The sequence below is a fragment of the Bufo bufo genome, chromosome 8, assembly GCF_905171765.1.
Source record: "Bufo bufo chromosome 8, aBufBuf1.1, whole genome shotgun sequence".
Taxonomy (NCBI): Eukaryota; Metazoa; Chordata; class Amphibia; order Anura; family Bufonidae; genus Bufo; species Bufo bufo.
The window spans coordinates 20,562,304-20,583,419 of NC_053396.1; the positions used below are offsets into that span (position 1 = coordinate 20,562,304).

General features: G+C 43.6%; 1 protein-coding gene across 1 annotated transcript in view; it reads left to right on the forward strand.

Annotated features, from left to right (window-relative positions):
- Window positions 1-21,116, forward strand: part of COL27A1 (collagen type XXVII alpha 1 chain) — a 282,597-nt gene that overhangs the window by 237,787 nt on the left and 23,694 nt on the right. Inside the window, exons 43-49 of the mRNA XM_040404975.1 lie at window positions 6,172-6,225; window positions 7,015-7,068; window positions 9,482-9,535; window positions 10,298-10,351; window positions 10,873-10,980; window positions 11,056-11,163; window positions 20,208-20,315. Coding sequence (XP_040260909.1) covers window positions 6,172-6,225; window positions 7,015-7,068; window positions 9,482-9,535; window positions 10,298-10,351; window positions 10,873-10,980; window positions 11,056-11,163; window positions 20,208-20,315 — 540 coding nt within the window. The remainder of the gene's footprint in view (window positions 1-6,171; window positions 6,226-7,014; window positions 7,069-9,481; window positions 9,536-10,297; window positions 10,352-10,872; window positions 10,981-11,055; window positions 11,164-20,207; window positions 20,316-21,116) is intronic.

The following is a 21,116-nucleotide window of genomic DNA, read 5'->3' on the forward strand; positions in this document are numbered from 1 at the left end:
ACACACACTGAGCCTGTTAATGCACCAGCGTTTTCTATCCTGAAGATGGGCGGGCAATTTCTCAGTGGGCCGATGCCCAGGGGAGCACCCGAGCCCGTCTCATGGCTGCCGGCTGGGTGCTGTGCATAACAATCTGATGCTAAGAGCAGCAGGTACTTATGCACCTGGTCAGAACCCCCAGGTGCGCTCCTGAATTCAACTGTGCCGCCATCCTCAGGATGGTGATACAATTGAATACTGCACCAAGGGTGACCATATTTGTGCTGCACTACAGTATTTGGTTCTGCTGGGGCAGTATTTACTACAGTATTTGGTTCTGCTGGGGCGGTATTTACTACAGTATTTGGTTCTGCTGGGGCGGTATTTACTACAGTATTTGGTTCTGCTGGGGCGGTATTTACTACAGTATTTGGTTCTGCTGGGGCAGTATTTACTACAGTATTTGGTTCTGCTGGGGCAGTATTTACTACAGTATTTGGTTCTGCTGGGGCAGTATTTACTACAGTATTTGGTTCTGCTGGGGCAGTATTTACTACAGTATTTGGTTCTGCTGGGGCAGTATTTACTACAGTATTTGGTTCTGCTGGGGCAGTATTTACTACAGTATTTGGTTCTGCTGGGGCAGTATTTACTACAGTATTTGGTTCTGCTGGGGCAGTATTTACTACAGTATTTGGTTCTGCTGGGGCGGTATTTTGTGCTGCACTACAGTATTTGGTTCTGCTGGGGCGGTATTTTGTGCTGCACTATGGTATTTGGTTCTGCTGGGGCGGTATTTTGTGCTGCACTACAGTATTTGGTTCTGCTGGGGCGGTATTTTGTGCTGCACTACAGTATTTGGTTCTGCTGGGGGGGTATTTTGTGCTGCACTATGGTATTTGGTTCTGCTGGGGCGGTATTTTGTGCTGCACTACGGTATTGCTGTCTCCACCTATATCTTTTGGCCATGCCTACATGTTGTGGCCCCTCCTTCTGTCAATTTTGACCCGTCTACAACATAGGGCCTCTTTTAGGGCTTTTTTGGGGTTAGGGTTTACTTTGTGTTCCCAGTCCGTCCCTAGATATAGATCGGACGAAAATGACGATTTTGGAGGGAGAAGAGAGCCATCTAATGTATATAGGGGCCTCCCGACTGTCCCTCAGATGTGGGTGAACATAATGATCGGGCTGTTGGACTTCAGGAGGCCCAATTATTTGTTCTCAGGGAGACAAGTTACCTCTAGAAGTGTTGGACAGTGGCTCTCCCCGTTCAAATCCCATGCATGCTCAGCAGAGTCGTGAGAGAGACCTCTTTTGGTCATCAGGTATCTCATGTGTGTGGCCAAGCCTAAGTTCTTAGCCAGCGAACCCTGAAGCTCTTTGGTAGATACTGATGTCCACAAAGTTGTTTATTTTAGCGGCTCACCCCTTTTCTTGCTCTGGATAAAGGTGCTCTGGCTCCATGACTCCCCCCTTGTCAAACCTGGTTATATGTATTATCACTGTAGACAGGCACAATCCAGAGACATCAAATTTATGTTATCCATATACTAATTTATTATATCGAATATAAAAAATGACTAAAATGTAAAAATATAAAAGTCTAAATAAAAACACACACTTAAAATGCCCATGCCCCTCTATTAGCGGTGTATGAGGTAGATCTGTTTGATCTCTCTTCGTCTCCACACAGGCATCCAATAGGGGACTGTGTATATATAGTCCTTATCTACCGCATATCGTCCTTATACCCTGACTGGATGTCAATGTTGGTATTTAGCTGATTTTATAGTTCAAAAATATATAATTCAAACGTATATACCAAATATGGTAGTATTTTTATTGTCTCTTTCTTTTCAAAATAATACACACTTGTCAGCAATATGTATTTGGTATTATTGTGCACATATAGAATTCATCTATGTTCCCAATGCGTTAGTCTTCCGGTTCACCTTTATATTAATAATGATATTTTTTAGCGATCTATATCCAGCGGTGATCAGGAGTGTATACTCACTGTTTGCAAATATTATGACGCTATCCACCGTGGCGTCCCACGTGGTAGCTATAGCGTCTCTGTCTCCATTACGGACAGCAGTACCTGTACCACGATTGCAGTCCCACGTTGTCGGGGGGTAATAATTCAATTAAGAATTATTAATTATGGTCATAAAAATAATTAACCATAAAAATTTAAAAAATTATAAAATTTGTCATAAATTCTTAAAACCATGACCTGGTGAATTGTAGACAACCTGATTGATACAATTCACATCTGAGTCCGACTATTTCCTCAGATAAATAAGTTCTTTTTGACGTGAGATGACGTTAATGATAAACATGTAGTTCTGCAGTATACAATAATACACAGGTTTATTGGTTACAAGGTAAATAAACAATGATACATACAAATGAATATATATAGCGTTAATATAAAGCATTACAAGCTTAACAATACATGTGAGTGGAAATAACTTGTCACATTATAACCAAGCTATTATAAGGTTAGGATATCAAAGTAGGAACATGAGTTATATATATTACTTCTGTTCAGAGAAAACCTCATGATATCGGGATGGGCATGTCTAATCCTAGACATCATTATAGAATGCTAATTACATTCTGCCCCCCCTAACCAACTACACATCACATGGCTTCAAGATGGGCAAATCCATCCAAGGATATAACTTAGAAGAGACAACTGTATCCTTCCGCCCCATCCTGGACTATTTTCACACATATGACTTTGGTAAGGCTATTAAGACAAATAATAACAGGGATCTAGGATCTTTGCTAGACCATATCTTAAATGGGAAGGACTTGAAACAAGTCTTTCCTGTGGGAATCCATCACTTAGCTTGGCGAAGAATATTCTATCAATATAAATATATCTAAGCAATTATTTAATGCTTTGCTAGATTATGAGCCTTGATTCTTCTGCAGGTAGAATGAAGCCTCACAATATCCTAAGACTACATCTCAATATGGAGATGATCAATTAATTAATGTATTTATTTATTCGCCAATCTAGATGGTATAATTTCACCCACACTATCAAATTAGTCTTCATAAAATTAAATATCATTTTCTGTGTCTCTTACAAAGTCCTAGTAGGAATCTCACTTCTGCTCCTAGGAAAGCTGGGTGGTCCATCATAGCACATCTCACCATGGCGTTCATCTTGATAGACCCCTCTAGAGAGCTTTACTTGTCTCCTCTTTCTTTTTTTTTTCTACCTTCTGTGTATGGTTTATGATCACAAACGTATCAGTTAGCCACACCTTCCTAGTTTGGAACTTTCCAATCATTGTCGGATGGGCAATTAGAGACAGACCTCTAGGCGTCTCTTTGGATGTTTCTCACACTGTTGATTTATGGACCATAATGATATGAATGGCCTTGTTTTCTCAGAGATATCAGTACCTCCTGTCATACCAAAGATGTGATTCATTGTTAAAAAACACACATCTTTACAGACACTCTTTTAGAGACGAATATTCTCCTAATGAGAAATATATATAATATACTGGATACATGTTGTCTTCAAAACGTATAACAATATAATATAAAGTAATATATATATCGTATTTTTCACCCTATAAGACGCACTTTTTCCTCCCCAAAAATGGGAGGAAAATGCCCCTGTCTTGAATGAAGCAGGCGGCGCAGGCACGTGACGTCAGTGAATGACGCGCTGGCCGCCCGGCCCGCCTGCCGGCATTATACAGAAGCAATTAGGACATACGGTACTATTAGGAGTGAGGGGGGCATGTTTAATAACTTTTAATTTAATAATACATTTTATATTTGTATACTGGGGGCTGCGGCGGCTAGGGGGGGGGCACACGGAATCTGTGGATGGCACAGTTAAGGGGTGGGGGTCTATGGATGGCACTTATAGGCTGGGGGGGGGCACACGGAATCTGTGGATGGCACAGTTAAGGGGTGGGGGTCTGTGGATGGCACTGTTATGGGCTGGGGGGGGGGGTCTGTGGATGGCACATATATAACAGTGCCATCCACAGATCCCCCCCCTGTAACAGTGCCAGCCACAGATCCCCCCCCTGTAACAGTGTCCGTCATCCACAGATCCCCCCATAAGTGTCCGTCATCCACAGATCCCCCCATAAGTGTCTGTCATCCACAGATCCCCCCATAAGTGTCTGTCATCCACAGATCCCCCCATAAGTGTCTGTCATCCACAGATCCCCCCATAAGTGTCTGTCATCCACAGATCCCCCCATAAGTGTCTGTCATCCACAGATCCCCCCATAAGTGTCTGTCATCCACAGATCCCCCCCATAACAGTGTCCGTCATCCACAGATCCCCCCCATAACAGTGTCCGTCATCCACAGATCCTCCCCATAACAGTGTCCGTCATCCACAGATCCCCCCCATAACAGTGTCCGTCATCCACAGATCCCCCCATAACAGTGTCCGTCATCCACAGACAAAAAATTTTTTTTCTTATTTTCCTCCCCAAAAACCTAGGTGCGTCTTATGGGCCGGTGCGTCTTATAGGGCGAAAAATACGGTATATGTCCTACTGATTGTCTTATACTAAGGACTAACTAAGGCTCATTAAATGAATACATACATATTATATATTTTGCTTCATTAATAAATACCTAATTGTATAGGTAATTATCACCAGCTGCATAGAGCTTATCTTTATCTCCCGTCATAAATATATAAGTAGACAAGGAGGATTATTCTCAGACTGGTACATTCATGAGAAGAATAATACTAAAAAGTAGAAACCTTCGTACGGCCTTACTTTGGCCTACTCAAGACATACAAAATTGTAACTATAGTCGAGCATGGCTCTTAAAGGCAATGAACATCCATCTTGACTAGAATAGATTGGATATCAATGCATTTACCTATGAAAAGGCACAACAACGTGGTGCAGCGCGCTATGTCTTAGCTGCCCGGATCTTCACAGGGTAACTCACTTGACTTCATCTGTACTTATTCCAAAAACAGGATTTATCCTCAATAGGTTAGTGGGTTATTTTAGTGGGTCTTGGATTCTGTAAGTAATAATCAATAATACCAGCGCTATAGCTACCACGTGGGACGCCACGGTGGATAGCGTCATAATATTTGCAAACAGTGAGTATACACTCCTGATCACCACTGGATATAGATCGCTAAAAAATATCATTATTAATATAAAGGTGAACCGGAAGACTAACGCATTGGGAACAGATGATTTGTCTACATATTGCCGACACGTATTATTTTGAAAAGAAAAAAACAATACTACCATATTTGGAATATACCTTTGAATTATACATTTTTGAACTATAATATCAGCTAAATACCAACATTGACATCCAGTCAGGGTATAAGGACGATATGCGGTAGATAAGGACTATATATACAGTCCGCTATTGGATACCTGTGTGGAGATGAAGAGAGATCAAACAGATCTACCTCATATACCGCTAATAGAGGGGCATTGGCATTTTAAGTGTGTTTTTATTTTGACTTTTATATTTTTACATTTTAGTCATATTTTTTATATTAGTTATAATAAATGAGTATAAGGGTCCATTCCCACGTCCGCAAAATGTGTCCGCATCCGTTCTGCAATTTTGCTGAACAGGTGCGGACCCATTCATTTTCAATGGGGCTGGAATGTGCTGTCCGCATCCGCATTTGCGGATCCGCACTTCTGTTCCGCAAAAAAATAAAACATGTTCTATTCTTGCCCACAATTGCGGACAAGAAAAGGCATTTTCTATGAGAGTGCCAGCGATGTGCGGTCCGCAAAATGCGGAACGCACATTGCCGGTGTCAGTGTTTTGCGGATCCGCAAAACACATATGGATGTGTAAGTGGACCCTATGGATGACATAAATTTGATGTCTCTGGATTGTTCCAAATGAAGTGTGCCTGTCTACAGTGATTTCCACAAAGCCTAGAAATTACGGTGCCATTTTTGAAGGATTTAAAAAAAAAAAAAAAATGGAAAGTAAAATCTTTCTGATATAGTCCCTCCCCCCGCGCGATCCACTCGAAGACATCAAAAACTGCATCAAAATAGCATGTGTGAACGCACCATTATACAACCATCAGTGTAGAATGAATGCGATGATGAATGTGTGTGTGGACGACCATAGTCTGGAGGCTGCAATGTGTAAAGGAGATTATGATGCGTTATAGTGTGCTCCATAATTTTTTAGGGACCTGTTGGTGACCGTGGAGACCGAGGGGAACCAGGCGACCCAGGATATCCTGTGAGTAGATGCCCACCGCCAACCTTGCAGCAGCGAGCAGGTCCTTTTCACTTGAATAGGAAGGAGCCGTCCCATAGAAGTCAATGGGGACGGCGTAGTTGTAATTACACCTGCTTTCTGTTGCAGTTGCGACGGCGAGCAGGTAAGCAGAGAAGAGAGCACAGCACCCATACGATCTCATACGTTCCAGCAGTTGGACCCCCACCAATCTGATATTGATGAGGATAGGTTGTCAATATAAAAAAAGCCGACAACCCCTTTAAGGATCTCTTAGGGGGGACATATTATATGCCAAAATTTTTATTTTATTTTTAGTAAAAAAAATAAAAAAAACGCCAACCAAAACAGTCACCATAGTCACCCTATTTATGTAAAAATTACGCTATTTATCAAAAGGAGAGACAGACAATAATGAACCCATTTTTATGTATTTTTGGTATCAGTTTGATACCAGGGACTACAGGGACTAACATCCTGAGCTCCCCCTAGTGTTGGCTACAGGCAGCCAGATTTGTGTAGTTTCACTGTCTATGGAGAGGTTTTGGAGCTTTGTATCAGAAATTCAGAATGCCATCCTTTGTAAATGCATGAGTATCCACCTTATGATATACAGTAGGAAGTGATGAGATATGGTGTGGATTGAAAATAATATAAGCAAAAGTGAGATGCTTTCTACAAGCAGTGGAAAGAACCACCAGTAAAGGAAGCTTACATTAGCTCACAGGTTATCAGAAGTGTTGGTGACTTAATCATCTTCAAGATATTAACTATAATATGATTTACCTGCAGGGTCAAGAAGGACCAGAAGGCCCTAGAGGAAAAGCTGGACAACAAGGCTTACCAGTAAGCACCTGGTCTGTTCACCTCTGAACCCGGACTTATCCCCTTCTTCCCCCGCTTAGCCCATCTGAGATGAGCATCGGAGCATTTCATTTTCTACAGATCCGGTGACGTACCAGGTCTCTGCTAGGCGGAGGCTTCCTCCTAGCAGTGTTCCCGGTGACATCACCAGCACTAATGTGCCCAATGGTATTGTGTTGGTAGTCCAGTTACTGCACACGTTTTGCAATGTGGATTTTGAGATGTGAAACTTGATTTTAATTTGTTTTACCTGTCAAAGCCATGTGGCCAAAATCAGCTTTTTAAAACATATGAACAGTAATTGGCTGCCCATTCAGCATATGTGAAAGGCTGCATCATCAGTAAAAAAATAAATTAAAAAAAAAACAACAAAAAACGAATACTGCATCCCAGACCAGTGATACTAGTCTTAATGTCACTGGGCCAGCGGTAAACGGAGAGAAGGGCGCGGCGCTACAGGAGCACCAGATGATAGATGATCAGAAAGAAAAACTGCAGAAGCCCTTTAAGACCAGCCCGTGTACAGCGATCAGTGACAGCTATGTATACACACTTACACAGAGAATGCTATCAGTCACTGATAACACCTCCCCGTGTACAGCGATCAGTGACTGACAGCTATGTATACACACTTACACAGAGAATGCTATCAGTCACTGATAACACCTCCCCGTGTACAGCGATCAGTGACAGCTATGTATACACACTTACACAGAGAATGCTATCAGTCACTGATAACACCTCCCCGTGTACAGCGATCAGTGACTGACAGCTATGTATACACACTTACACAGAGAATGCTATCAGTCACTGATAACACCTCCCCGTGTACAGCGATCAGTGACTGACAGCTATGTATACACACTTACACAGAGAATGCTATCAGTCACTAATAACACCTCCCCGTGTACAGCGATCAGTGACAGCTATGTATACACACTTACACAGAGAATGCTATCAGTCATTGATTACACCTCCCCCGTGTACAGCGATCAGTGACTGACAGCTATGTATACACACTTACACAGAGAATGCTATCAGTCATTGATAACACCTCCCCCGTGTACAGCTGAAGTCTGGAAACAAGAATAGCAGGGATATACAAGTTATACTGAATCTTTACCCATAGAACTTTATATCAATCTGCACAGCTCCTCCTACTCTATAACAGATTGCACTGCATTTCATGGTGACAGGTCCTCTTTAAAAACCAAGTAGAAGTGGATCAGCACTCACCTTTTGATGCAGTGAGTTGCCATAAACAAAATACAGACAGATGTGATGCTTTTCGGCTAAACAGCCTTTTTCAAACAAGCATGCTTGTTTGAAAAAGGCAGTTTATCTGGAACGCGTCACATCTGTCTGTATTTTGTTTATGGCAGTAAAACCAAAGAGTTATTTGCATAAAAAAAGTGAGTGCTGATCCACTTCTTCTACTTGGATGTATAGGCCTGCAACCCAGGCTATGAGCACCACCTTTTTTGCAGAGTGCCGACTGATTATTTTGACAAACTCCTTAAAGGGAACCTGTCACATTAAACGTGTTGTCTGAGCTGGGCACAGCTGGCTATAAAGCAGGAGGAGCTGAGCAGATTGACAAATAATTTTGAGCAAAAAAAGATTCCGTATAACTTATAGTTTATTCATTTAAATTCTTGCTCGTTTTGAGCATTTAAGTCCAGGAGGCGGCCGACAGCCTTCCCTCTATGACTGTGTATACAGAGATAGCTGTCAGTCACTGATAGGACTCCCTGACTTTAATCACTGATAAGACCGCCTGCTTGACTTTAGTCACTGATAGGACCACCTCCTTGACTTCAATCACTGATAGGACCACCCCCTTATCTTTAGTCACTGATAGGACCGCCTCCTTGACTTCAGTCACTGATAGGACCGCCTCCTTGACTTCAGTCACTGATAGGACCGCCTCCTTGACTTCAGTCACTGATAGGACCGCCTCCTTGACTTCAGTCACTGATAGGACCGCCTCCTTGACTTCAGTCACTGATAGGACCGCCTCCTTGACTTCAGTCACTGATAGGACCGCCTCCTTGACTTCAAAACCCAGAATAAGCAGGAATTTAAGTGAATAAAATACAAGTTTTACAGAATTTTTCCCCTCAAAACTATATATCAATCTGTTCAGCTCCTCCTGCTGTATAATAATCTGATGGAAGATTACACTGTATTTTCATGGTGATAGGTTCCCTTTAAAAACTGTGCGCTGGCCACAGTTTTGTGATGTGATAATTTCTCATGCGTTTTTCGCAAGTTAAAACGCATTTGTGTTTTATTGCATTTTTTTTTACCACGACTCATCTGCACTGTCTAAACCCTGCCTTAATGTTTCTGGCACATTATCCTCCGATGCACAGCAATCTTCTCATTCTTGCAGGGTCATGCTGGACCACGAGGTTTTCAAGGCTTAAAGGGATCCAAAGGCGCTATAGTAAGTAGTGCAGATTTAATTTACAGTACATTGCCAGTAGCAGCCTATAGCGATAATGATAATGCTCTTTATGTCTGGTACCTGCTTATCGTGTGGACATGATGACAAGAGGTTTAATCCATGTGTGCCGTCTGCTCATTGCTCCTATATAGGTATCTGTTAATGCCAGTATGCTCCTTGTGAGGGGTAAATATCATTGCCCCTGACAGAGTTTTTTTACCATTTACAAAAATCTTCTTCATTGAGTTTAGGGTTTTTGTTTTCCATGTAACCAGAGATGACACGGTCCTGTAAAGAGTCCATTTTCCTTCAGTAATTCGCCAGAACTGTTAGGCCTCTTTCACACATCAGTGAATCACATTGATTTTAATGTGGTCATTCACATACCAGTGGTTCACTGCACTACTTTGCTCACTGATGGGGTCTGTGAAAACCACCAGACTGCATCAGTGTTCTGTCAGTGATTTTCACTGACCATTGGTAGTGAATGTTCTGGAAACTGATTTTCAGCCTAGCAGTGTCCGTGAAATACGGGTGACCAACACGGATCCTTTACGGATGAACCATTGACCGTCTGGTCACAGATGTCATCACTGATGAGGAGTGAGAGAGACCTTAGAGGGGGAAGGAGTAAGAATTTATGAAGGGAAGTCTTAGATTTGCATCATTAGTGATCGCTAGTGACCATGCATGCGAGGGCTGAATTACAGAAGAAAATTATGTCAGTGTCATAAAATGTCTTTTCACTGTTTTTTTTTTTAGGGTTTAAAAGGCAAGCCAGGAAAATCGGGAGAACCGGGTGCTCTTGGTCCACCTGTAAGTATAGATGCTCACAAGATAAGCTTCATCTAGTCTACCATAGCTACTCCCAACATCTTCTCCGTGGATACACTTCTGCCTTCTGGTGGATCCCAACAGCTACCCCAGAACTCCAAACAACCAAGGATGGGAAACCTAGGATTATAGTGTCAGTATCTGACGTGTCATAGTGATAGGTCAGATGTTTGTTCAGTAGGGGGCCGGGTGCTGAGACCCCCCACCTTTGGTTGTGATCAGCTTTGCTTGCCAGATCCATGCGGTTAGCAGTGTGTGGACTGACTGACACCGCTTATCTCCACTGGCATAGCACTCATCTGGATGTCTGTGCCTCCTCACTTCAGCACCCGAGCCTCCACTGATAGTGGCACACTAATCCTTCATGGGTATCTGTGGACTGAAGAAATAGTGGTTCACTTCAGGGTTCTGCGATCAGTAAAAGCGAGTCAAGTTACCGGCCGAATGTTGTGACGTTTGTTGTGTTCCAGCTTTGCTATACGACTGTCCTGCCTTGTTTTTAGGGAGCAGTAGGACTGGCCGGACCCCGGGGAGTGGTAGGAAGACAAGGACAAGAGGGTCCCCCAGGACCAGACGGAATACCAGGGAAAGATGCCACTTCCGGACTGAGAGTGAGTTTTCTGTCTGATAAACTGTATAATCCATCAGATAGAAGGTTATTACATTATTATTTTATTCTTTCCTAGGGAGAACAAGGCGACGATGGAGAATTTGGCCCGGCTGGCATGCCTGGAAAGCCTGGAAACACTGGTGTGCCAGGGTTACCTGGGGCTCAGGGACCGATTGGACTCAGGGTAATTGTAGTGACTACGTCATCGACTTATTACAGCAGATCTATTCTGGCCATTGATGACTTGTATTTGGTTCAATGGCTGATGTTCCAGTCGTTGAACCATAATATAATCTAGAGCTGATCTTTGTTACCATAGTCGTCTGGTCAGCAGGGACTCCCCTGCATAACGCAAACGGGACGGATCCGTTATGCAGGCCATAGACTTCTATTAAGATGGAATGAATACCGGAATGCATCTAAAGGCATTCCGTCATAGAATTGCGTTATGGTCCGTGGTAACGGAATCCATAACACAATTCTGCTTTTACCACCAAACGAAGCGTTAACGAATTTCGAAATATGAAATTCGCTTATCTCTAATCTTTGCCTCCCAGCACTGCCGGGGTCACATAGCATTATATTGATTTATGATGCTATGTAACCCTTACAGTTCTGGAATGTATTGGATAAAACTGACATAATGCTGTCAGTGTTATCCAATACATTCCAGAACTGTATGGGTTACATAGCATCACAAATCAATATAATGCTATGCGACACCGTCTGTGCTGGGAGGTCAGGACAGGTTCTGCCGCATCCTCACTCTGCAAGTCCAGTGCGTGGAACTCACTCGTCTGAAAGGAGCCTTAAAGGGGTTGTCCAGGATTAGAAAAACATGGCCGCTTTCTTCCAGAAACAGCCCCATACCTGTCCATAGGTTGTATGTGGTATTGCATCTCAGAACAATTCATTTTAATGGAGCCGAGATGCAATACCACACACAGCCAATGGACAGGTTTGGGGCTGTTTCTGGAAGTAGGCGGCCATGTTTTTCCAATCCTGGACAACCCCTTTACAAAAGAGCCATTAACCCCCAGTCTATAGTCACTGAGAACTGTGTGGATGGTACAAGTACTGACGGACAAGAAAAGCATTGCATTTACTAATGGATCACATAATAGGTTTGGTATATGGTAATAAGAGGACCATGCGTGGAATTTATCCAGCCCTGTGCGACAAAACGTGGCTTTAGAGGCACACACAAAGAAAATGGGCAGGATTTAGCCGAGGGCCATGGCGTCCTGCGACTTGTCACATTTATGCCACATACTGGCCTAAATAATAACTACACAAGCTCGTAAATGGTATAGGTGTACTTTTCTGGTGCACAGTTTGCCATAAATATGCCAAATTTATTATGAGGCCTGCAACACCTTCTGCATCGGATTAAAAATAATAATAGCTACCCTGTAAGTCAATATTTGACCCATAAAAGTCCCTAGCCTTGAAACATGACTAGGGATATCGGCCAAACTGCAGCCAGCACACAGCAGGGTACTGGTTGACTGGGTGCAATGCCTTGGACACAGTGCTCGGGGACATGGGTTTACTGGGTGGCACTAGAGAAGTCATTTTCTTCCTTCTGGAGGAGAGCCAATATGCCTATGTTGCTTGATGGCAGTCTATTGAGGCTGGTATATTTGGAACGCGCTAGAGTCTTTTTATACGATCACTATAACATTTCACAAATACACATGATCTGAGTATTGTCATTTGTACACACCAGAAGTGCCATAGATGTGCCCAAATACTGCCCTAGGACCCATTAATGTGGGGTACGAAGTAGTGGTCCACTTACTGGCCACAGGCAATAGTTGATTCCACTGCAGTTCTGTCCGATATCTCTGCTAGGACACACTACATTAGGCGTTTTGCGTTACTGGTCTGTAGTCGGGATGAGCAGGGTTAGCTCCAGTATAATGTCTGTCTGGATTGTCCAGGTGGAGCAAATCTGACTCATGTAAAAGTGTAATTATCTCCTCTGGGTTTCGTCCTGCACTTTGCGCACTCCTCGCTGCTCACGTGACCCGCACAGTGCCAGATATTCATTTGATTCATCTGAATCCTATGGTATTACATTATGCCAAAAGAATCTGAACTGTGGAGGAGTCAGAAATAAGGTATCTTGTCCTCTGCTGCCCTCTAGTGGAGGAGAGCCATAAACTGCTATTGTGCTGCAATGTACAGTCCTGCTGCGGGTTACCTTCTCGCATTGTATTGCTGTTGGTGCACTTTCAGCAGATGTCTCATCAGGCGTATGTGGTGTTCTGATCTCTTCTGGCTGGAGGTGTATTCACAGCTGCGTACAGCTTGGCAATGGCTCTTCTGACCACAGATAAATAGTTGCAGATTTCTCTTATTTTTACTTAAAGGGGTCCTCTGGGCGAGTACCTAAAAATCTTTGAACTAACCTGTGGAGGGAAGTCACTCCCGGGCGGGATCACTTGACCACCTGCTTGGCTCTCCCTCTGACATCAGAACTGGATGTGCTGCTCTTTCTTCCTGTTCAGCTACATCTACAGTAGGCAGCTGAACAGGAGGAAAGCGGAGGACCTCTGATCATGACATCAGAGGAAGAGCCTGCAGCCAGTTGGGCATTCAGGCGATCCAAGCCCAAGTAGAGCTCAAAAGGGGGAGATTTATCATCTGCCTCGCGCCTGAAAAGTTGCAAACTATGCGTTTGCAACTTTAAAAAAAAAAAAAATTGGCATCCCCCAGTGGCAAATTTATCTTCATTTATGCCAGTTTACCTGAGTTTGTACTGGGGCGTCCATCTGAGCAGAACTTCTTCTTAAAGGACAGCATGCAATTGAAGCTGGACTATGTGATGCAATAGCTCCTGCTAAATGCCCCCACCCCAAGGTCTGCAGAGAAATGTGCCCTCTGACTCCTCAAAGCTTTCCCGAGCAGGGTGAACATGGCACGTATGACATGTCATTTTCCAGACTCCTGATTTGCACCCTGAGAATACGTTTATCGGGCACAACTGCACATTCTAGTGACTGAGGCATCTGCAAATTGTTGGCTATGGGCACCTTTGACATGCAAAAAAAAAATATACAGATTTTCACATATGTCAGTGGTTACATTGAGTAAAAAAGGTTGCATAATTGCATAAATTTCACTCTACAATCTAACCTCCTGAAATTCAGTTTGCTTCTGCTTTCAGACTTTTCTCATTTGGGATGTCCCTCCTAGTAATATATGCTGGATCTGTGTGTCCCAGATGCTGCTGCCATCCTCCCCTGCAAAACCGCCTTGTGCGTGCGCTTACCTCGCTATATAAAACCACCCTCTGCTGTGCCATGTACAACCTTGTGTTCCTCCCTGCTGCTGAATGAAGGGAGGGGGAGCAGAGCTCAGATCCAGCAGCTAGGTGAAGGATTTACACACATTTACACAAAGCAAAATGGTAGAAAAACGTTCAAGGGGCCGGTGGCTATATATTACTAGCTGCACGTGTGCTGTTCCCAGCACATACATACATACATGCAGTTAGTAATAAGCATTATTAAGCTATTAGCACCGATGTCTGATCGTTTAATAGGAATAATTCATGTTTGCATTCCGGTCCGCTCTCCTGGGTGCCGACGCTCCACTCCTAAAGTGGCCACTAATGGAGGATTCTGTTCATTTACACTGGGGACGGACTTGTTATGGACTCATTTCCTTGTCCATCCCAAGTGAATATTAATGGAGATCCCTGATGAGCAGAAACCCTCCAGCAACGGCAAGCAGGAGAGTGGACCGGCATGTAAATATGAATTATTCATATAAATCTGTCAGTAGTTTAATAATGCTTATTACTAGCTGCATGTATGTGCTGGTCACGGCACGTGTGCATCTAGTGACAGATAGTGGCTGGCCCCTTTAATGAAGACCATTTAGAAAGTTGCTGATTTTTGCAAAGAAGAAAGGAGCCATGCACATTACTGCAGGTTTCTTTTATAAGGCTTTATGAGATTAGAAAAAAACAGGGGTATTTTTCCAGGAACAGCGCCTCCCTTGTCCATGGGCGTTGTCTGGTATTGCAGCAGAGTCCTATTCACTTGAATGAGCTCCAGCCCAAGAATAGTGGTGCTGTTTTGGGACAGGGGGTGGGAAGTAGACCTTTAAAGGGGTATTCCGGTTGGTTGAAGCTATCCTTTATCCATAGGATAGGAGATAACTATTAGAACGGTGGGGAGTCCTACCGCTGGGATCCCCATTGAGAACCAGGGCCTCATACCCCCTGAAATGAGTGGAGTGGCCAGTCAGGCATGCATGCTGCTGTTCCATTCATTTCTATGGCAATTTCAGAGATGGGCGAGCTGTATTTGCAAAGTAGTTATGCCCATACTGTGCCCCTTCACAATAGATATGCCTCTCAGCAGTGCCCCCCTTTACTGTTAAAAAAACAAAAAAAACACTACATACTCACCTAAGCATTCCCTTATGATCGGAGCAGCTCCCCAGGAGGCACGATGCTGTCCTTTGTATGAACACAGGATAATTCCTGGCCTGCACCGCTCCTCCTACACACCCGGCAGTTGAGTTGAATGGTGAAGCATCGAGCAGATCTAAGGCTGAGTTCACATGAGCGTGTCTGGATAAGGTCCGGATGCGTTGCGGCAAACCCGTGCGAGTAGGTAGTACCCAATTGCAGTCGGTTTTGACTGCGATTGCGTTCCGTTGTTCAGTTTTTATCGCGCGGGTGCAATGCGTTTTGCAGGCACGTGATAAAAAACCGACTGTGGTACCCAGACCCGAACTTCTTCACTGAAGTTCAGGTTTGGGTTCGGTGTTGTGTAGATGTTATTATTTTCCCTTATAACATGGTTATAAGGGAAAATAATAGCATTCTTTAATACAGAATGCTTAGTAGGTGGTCAATTGAGGGTTAAAAAATAATTAACTCAACTTCTCCTCTTGATCACGTAGCTGCCGGTCTCTTCTTACTTCTTTAATCATGAGCTGCCGGCTAAAGGACCTGTGGTGACGTCAGATCACATGGTCCAATCACATGGTCCATCATCTTAGCAACCATGCGTGAAAATCGCACCGCATCCGCACTTGATTGCGATTTTCACACGGCCCCATTCACTTCTATGGGGCCTACGTTGCGTGATAAACACACAATATAGAGCATGCTGCGATTTTCACGCAACGCATAAGTGATGCGTGAAAATCACCGCTCATGTGCACAGCCCCATAGAAATTAATGGGTCCAGATTTAGTGCGGGTGCAATGCGTTCACCTCCCGCATTGCACCCGCGTGGAAATCTCGCCCGTGTGAACTCAGCCTAAGGAGGCACAGACAGTTGAGAGCTGGATATACCTTAGCCATTCCGTGACCATGGTACAGCCACTAAATTCCACGACTGTCCTGTCAGATCCAGGACAGTTGTGAGTTATCCAAGAGTCAGCTCTACTGGTGGGCCCTAGGCACCCCAGTCCGACACTGATAGGACTGTTCTATTATGGGCCAACTATTCTGTTCCGCAAAATACAGAATGCACACGGATGTCATCCGTATTTTTTTGCAGACCACAAAATACATACGGTCGTGTGCATGAGGCCTTAATATGTAGGACTAATGATATCGCCGGCAGCAAGGCCATAAACATGAGCAGTCATTTAGTAGAACAGGCTATATTACAGCTGATCTAATATGTAAAAGTCCGATCTTTTTCTGATCACTGAGGATGATGGGCATAGTAGTTCAGCAGTAAATAATGCAATGGCAGTAAGGTAATAGTGACGCCAAGCAGCTGGACTCAAACAACTAGCAATGCTAGAGAAGTAAAATACTTAAAGACGCAGAATACTGTATATAGCCCTTTTGCAGAAGACAAAATCTGCCAGTACCTGCTTTCATGGGATATTTATTAGATACAGTACTGTTCACACTATGTTTGGCCTGTATGCTTTTTATACAGTCACCCCTTGTCCTTTTGGTATACAGTACGTTCTCAGGTTTATGTCCACTTACGTCCCTGCTACTCTGTTCAGCACTAAAACAAAAAAACTTTTTGCATGATCCGTGTCTGTTCTATTACATGGTCTCTAGGGGAGCTTCATTTAGGAAGTTTACGCCATGATTTAGGGCTCATGCACACGACAGTATTTTGCGTTCAGTATACTGGCCGTTTTTCGAGTTCAGTATGCGGTACATATACTGAACCATTCATTTCAATGGTTCAGCAAAAAAAACTGAAGTGTCTCCGTGTGCATTCCGTTTCAGTATTTCCGTACCATGAAAAGATAGAACATGTCCTATTCTTGTCCGCAAATCACGGTGCTTGGCTCCATTCAAGTCAATGGGTCCGCAAAAAAAAACGGAACACATGCGGAAATGCATCCGTATGTCTTCCGTATCCGTTCTGTTTTTGCTGATCCATTTATTGAAAATGTTATGCCAAGCCCAATTTTTTCTATGTAATTACTGTATTCTGTATATGGCATAAAGAAAAACGGAAAGGAAACAGAAACACAACAGAAACAAAAAACGGAACGGATCCGTAAAAAACGGACCGCAAAACACTGAAAAAGCCATACTGTCGTGTGCATGAGCCATAAAGCTTCATCTACACTGCGATTTCTCTAAAACTGAACGATAAAGAAGTAGGAAATTACAGGCCATCTGTCAGCAGATCTGTACCTATGAACAGGGGCGTAGTAGCTAAAGGCTCATGGGTGGTGCAAGAGTTCAGCTTGGGCCCCCATTCCCTCAGTGCTATGTGGCAAGGGGCAGGGAAGCACATAGCCTTCCTGTTGCCCGAAGCAAAAATTTAAATTGCCCCCCCCCCCTTCCCAAATACCAATTTCCTGACCTAACCCCTTCCTTCCAGCCAGAGGTGTAACTTGACCAGCATGTACTTTCTATAATTCTGCGGCACAAGGGTCTTTGGGCCCAGTAGCGACTGCTACCTCTGCACCCCTATAGCTACTCCCCTGCCTATAAAACTGGCTGACCTGTTACATGTGCACTTGGCAGCTGGAGGCATCTAGGCATCATGTTCATATGTGTCCGCATTTCTGAGAAAAATGATGCATCAACATATGCAAATGAGCCTCTAGGAGCAACGGGGGCGTTACCGTTACACCTGGAGGCTCTGCTCTCTCTGCACAGCTGTAATAAGTCCACTTTGACAGGCATGATGAGGTTTTCACTGCCTGGCCCTGGCAAAGTGAAGAGGGGGCAGCTGTTGCAGAGAGAGCAGGAACTCTAAGTGTAACGGCAACGACCCCGTTGCTCCTAGAGGCTCATTTGCATGTTAGAATGTCATTTTCCTCAGCAATGCAGGCACATATGAAGATGGGACCAACACAGACGTCTTCAGCTGCCAAGTGCACATGTAACAGGTCAGCCAGTGTCATAGGTACAAATCTGCTGCCCTTTAACGACCTCCGCCGTACACGGCGGAAATCCGGTCCCCAAATATGGCGCCCAATTGCACGTGCAGCGAGCGCCATAGCCGCCAGGTTTCTGCTATTTTAAATGGTAGAGACCCACGGCACATGTATGCGATCAGCTATTCCCTTTCAGATGCCATGGTCAAATGTGAACTCTGCATCTGCGCAGTCTGGAAGCGGAATTCGCGCACTTCCGCTCCGGTAACAGCGTTCCCCGGCTGAGAACGGGGAACCTGTTACATTGATCTAATAGGCTGAAGTCTCAAGCAGGTTTCGGTGCCTATTAGATGACTATACCAATACAGGCCACTAGGTGGCAGCATTGTATTGGTATAGTGCAAATGCAATGGTGTCTATATAGACATCAATGAACACAATAGGCAATCTAATGATTGCCAGTTATTGTCACCCAAGGTGACTTTTAAAAAGTAAAAAAATAAAACTAAAAAAATTTTTTGCAAATATAAAATAATAAAAGTTAAAATCACCCCCTTTCCTTAATAAAAAAAAATAAACATCATGAGCATCGCTGCATGCAAAAATGCCCATACTATTAAAATATAACAATATCTGACATACGGCAAATGGCGTAACGGGAAAAAAAAAAAAAACAGCCAATTTGCCATTTTTTGTCACTTCAACTACCCAATTGTTTTTTTATAAAAAGTGATCAAAAAGTCGCACACACTTCAAATTGGTATCACTGAAAAGAACAGATCATCCCGCAAAAAATGAGCCCTCACACAGCCCCGTACACGTAACTACAAAAAAGTTATAGGGGTCAGAATATGGTTATAAAAATTTTTTATTTTTTTTCCCTCAAAAGTTTTTAACTTTTTTCAGTATTAAAACGCAAGAAAAATGTGTGGTATCGTTGTAACCGTACTGGCCTGGAGAATGAAGATAACAGGTCAATTTTACCTTATAGTGTAGTGTCCAAAAAATAAATAATTAAAAACCTTTATCAGAATTGCGTTTTTCCCCAATTCTACCCCATTAGAATTTTTTTTCCCGCTTCCTACTACATGGTATGCAACCTTAAATGGTGCCATTAGAAAGTACAACTTGTCCCGCAAAAAGTAAGTCCTCATAGGGCTATGTGAATGGAAAAATAAAAAAGGACTATGGGAAGGCGGGGAGTGAAAAACGAAAACGCAAAAACAGCAACCAGTCACATCCCAGCTCCCATTTCTTAAATGCTTTTTGGAAAATGAAAGCTGTAACCAGAAATACAATAGTTTCCTTTCCAGTCTTGGTGGAATTGACCACTGTCTGTATGTAGTGTATCGCGATCTTGTGTATGGACAGCTGGGTGACACGGGGACAGCAGACAGGACATGCGAGCACCACAACAGATCTGCCCATGTGCTGTGCAGTCATATGATGGGGCTAATTATACCCGCCACGTCCTGCTCAGGTAATGGGTTTTCTCTCACACATGACACGTAGTCCCCTACATTTACCATCTGATGAACCTTATGAACCTGATGAACATTTACCATCTGATGAACCCTACACCATTTGCTGCATCATTTTCACTTCGCAAAGAAGAAAATGTCTGTGAAGCTTTAAAAAAAAAAAAAGAGAACTGATTATTTCTTAATTAATGCATTCATTACAGGATTGGCTTCATACGGTACAATCTCACAGGTCAGGTATTTTTTTTACTTGTGCTCACTATCAACTGCGCGACCAGTGGATTTTCCCCATTTATATACACGTCCTGTCCTATTTATACTGTATAGTATTTTGTTTTTTGTAAACCACTTTTTTTCCACCATAAACCTACTATCTGATGCGAGCTGAACCTCTCGTTATGGCTTCTTCTAGGGAGACAGAGGATTACCTGGGCAGGTGGGCGTTCCCGGTAGACGTGGCATGGAAGGTGGCATGGGTCTACCTGGAGCAAAAGGAGAGCGGGGGACAAAAGGCCAGCCGGTGAGTAATGTTCAGCCTACCCGGCAGCATGGAGTAAGGTCGGCGCTGCTGGTACAACGGATCCGTTTGTGAAATGTGATAGATGACTGTAGGTTCTGTACAGTCTGTGGCGTACTCGTGCTGTTCTGTAATTAATTGAATTAAGGGCTCATTCAGACGACCGTATGAACGGGTCCGCATCCATTCCACAATTTCTCGGAACGGATGCTCATTTCAATGGGGCTGCAAAAGGTGTGTGCTGTCCGCGGCCCCGTAAAAAACATAGAGCACATCATATTCATACAAGAGTAGGCATTTCTATCATAGTGCCGGCCATGTGTGGTCCGCAAAAACGCACATGTGCTGGTATCCGTGTTTTGCGAATCTGCAATTTGCGGTCCGCAAAACACTACAGCCGTCTGAATGAGCCCTAACCTGTCCCATTATCCTGGTGTCTACCAGTACTTTCGGTGTTCACTGATATTAGGGTGAGCTCACGGGGTTTTGTCAGAGCCCTTGATGCTTTTTTTTTTACAATAAAAAAAAGCATTTAAAAAAAATCTGGAAATAAATCGCACTACTGCGATGGTGGTAGATCCTTATTCATACAACTTTCTTCCCACAGGGTTCTGTTAAAATTGCATAGGATATATTAAACAATATCATATTGTGTGACGCTAACATCCCCGCTGATGGATGTCGGGTTACATGCCCCTCCATCAGCAGCATCGTATAGTACCCGGATCAGCAACCTTCGGCACTCCAGCTGCTGTGAAACTACAACTCCCAGCATGCACACTTGCTTGCTTTTTCTTGTAACTC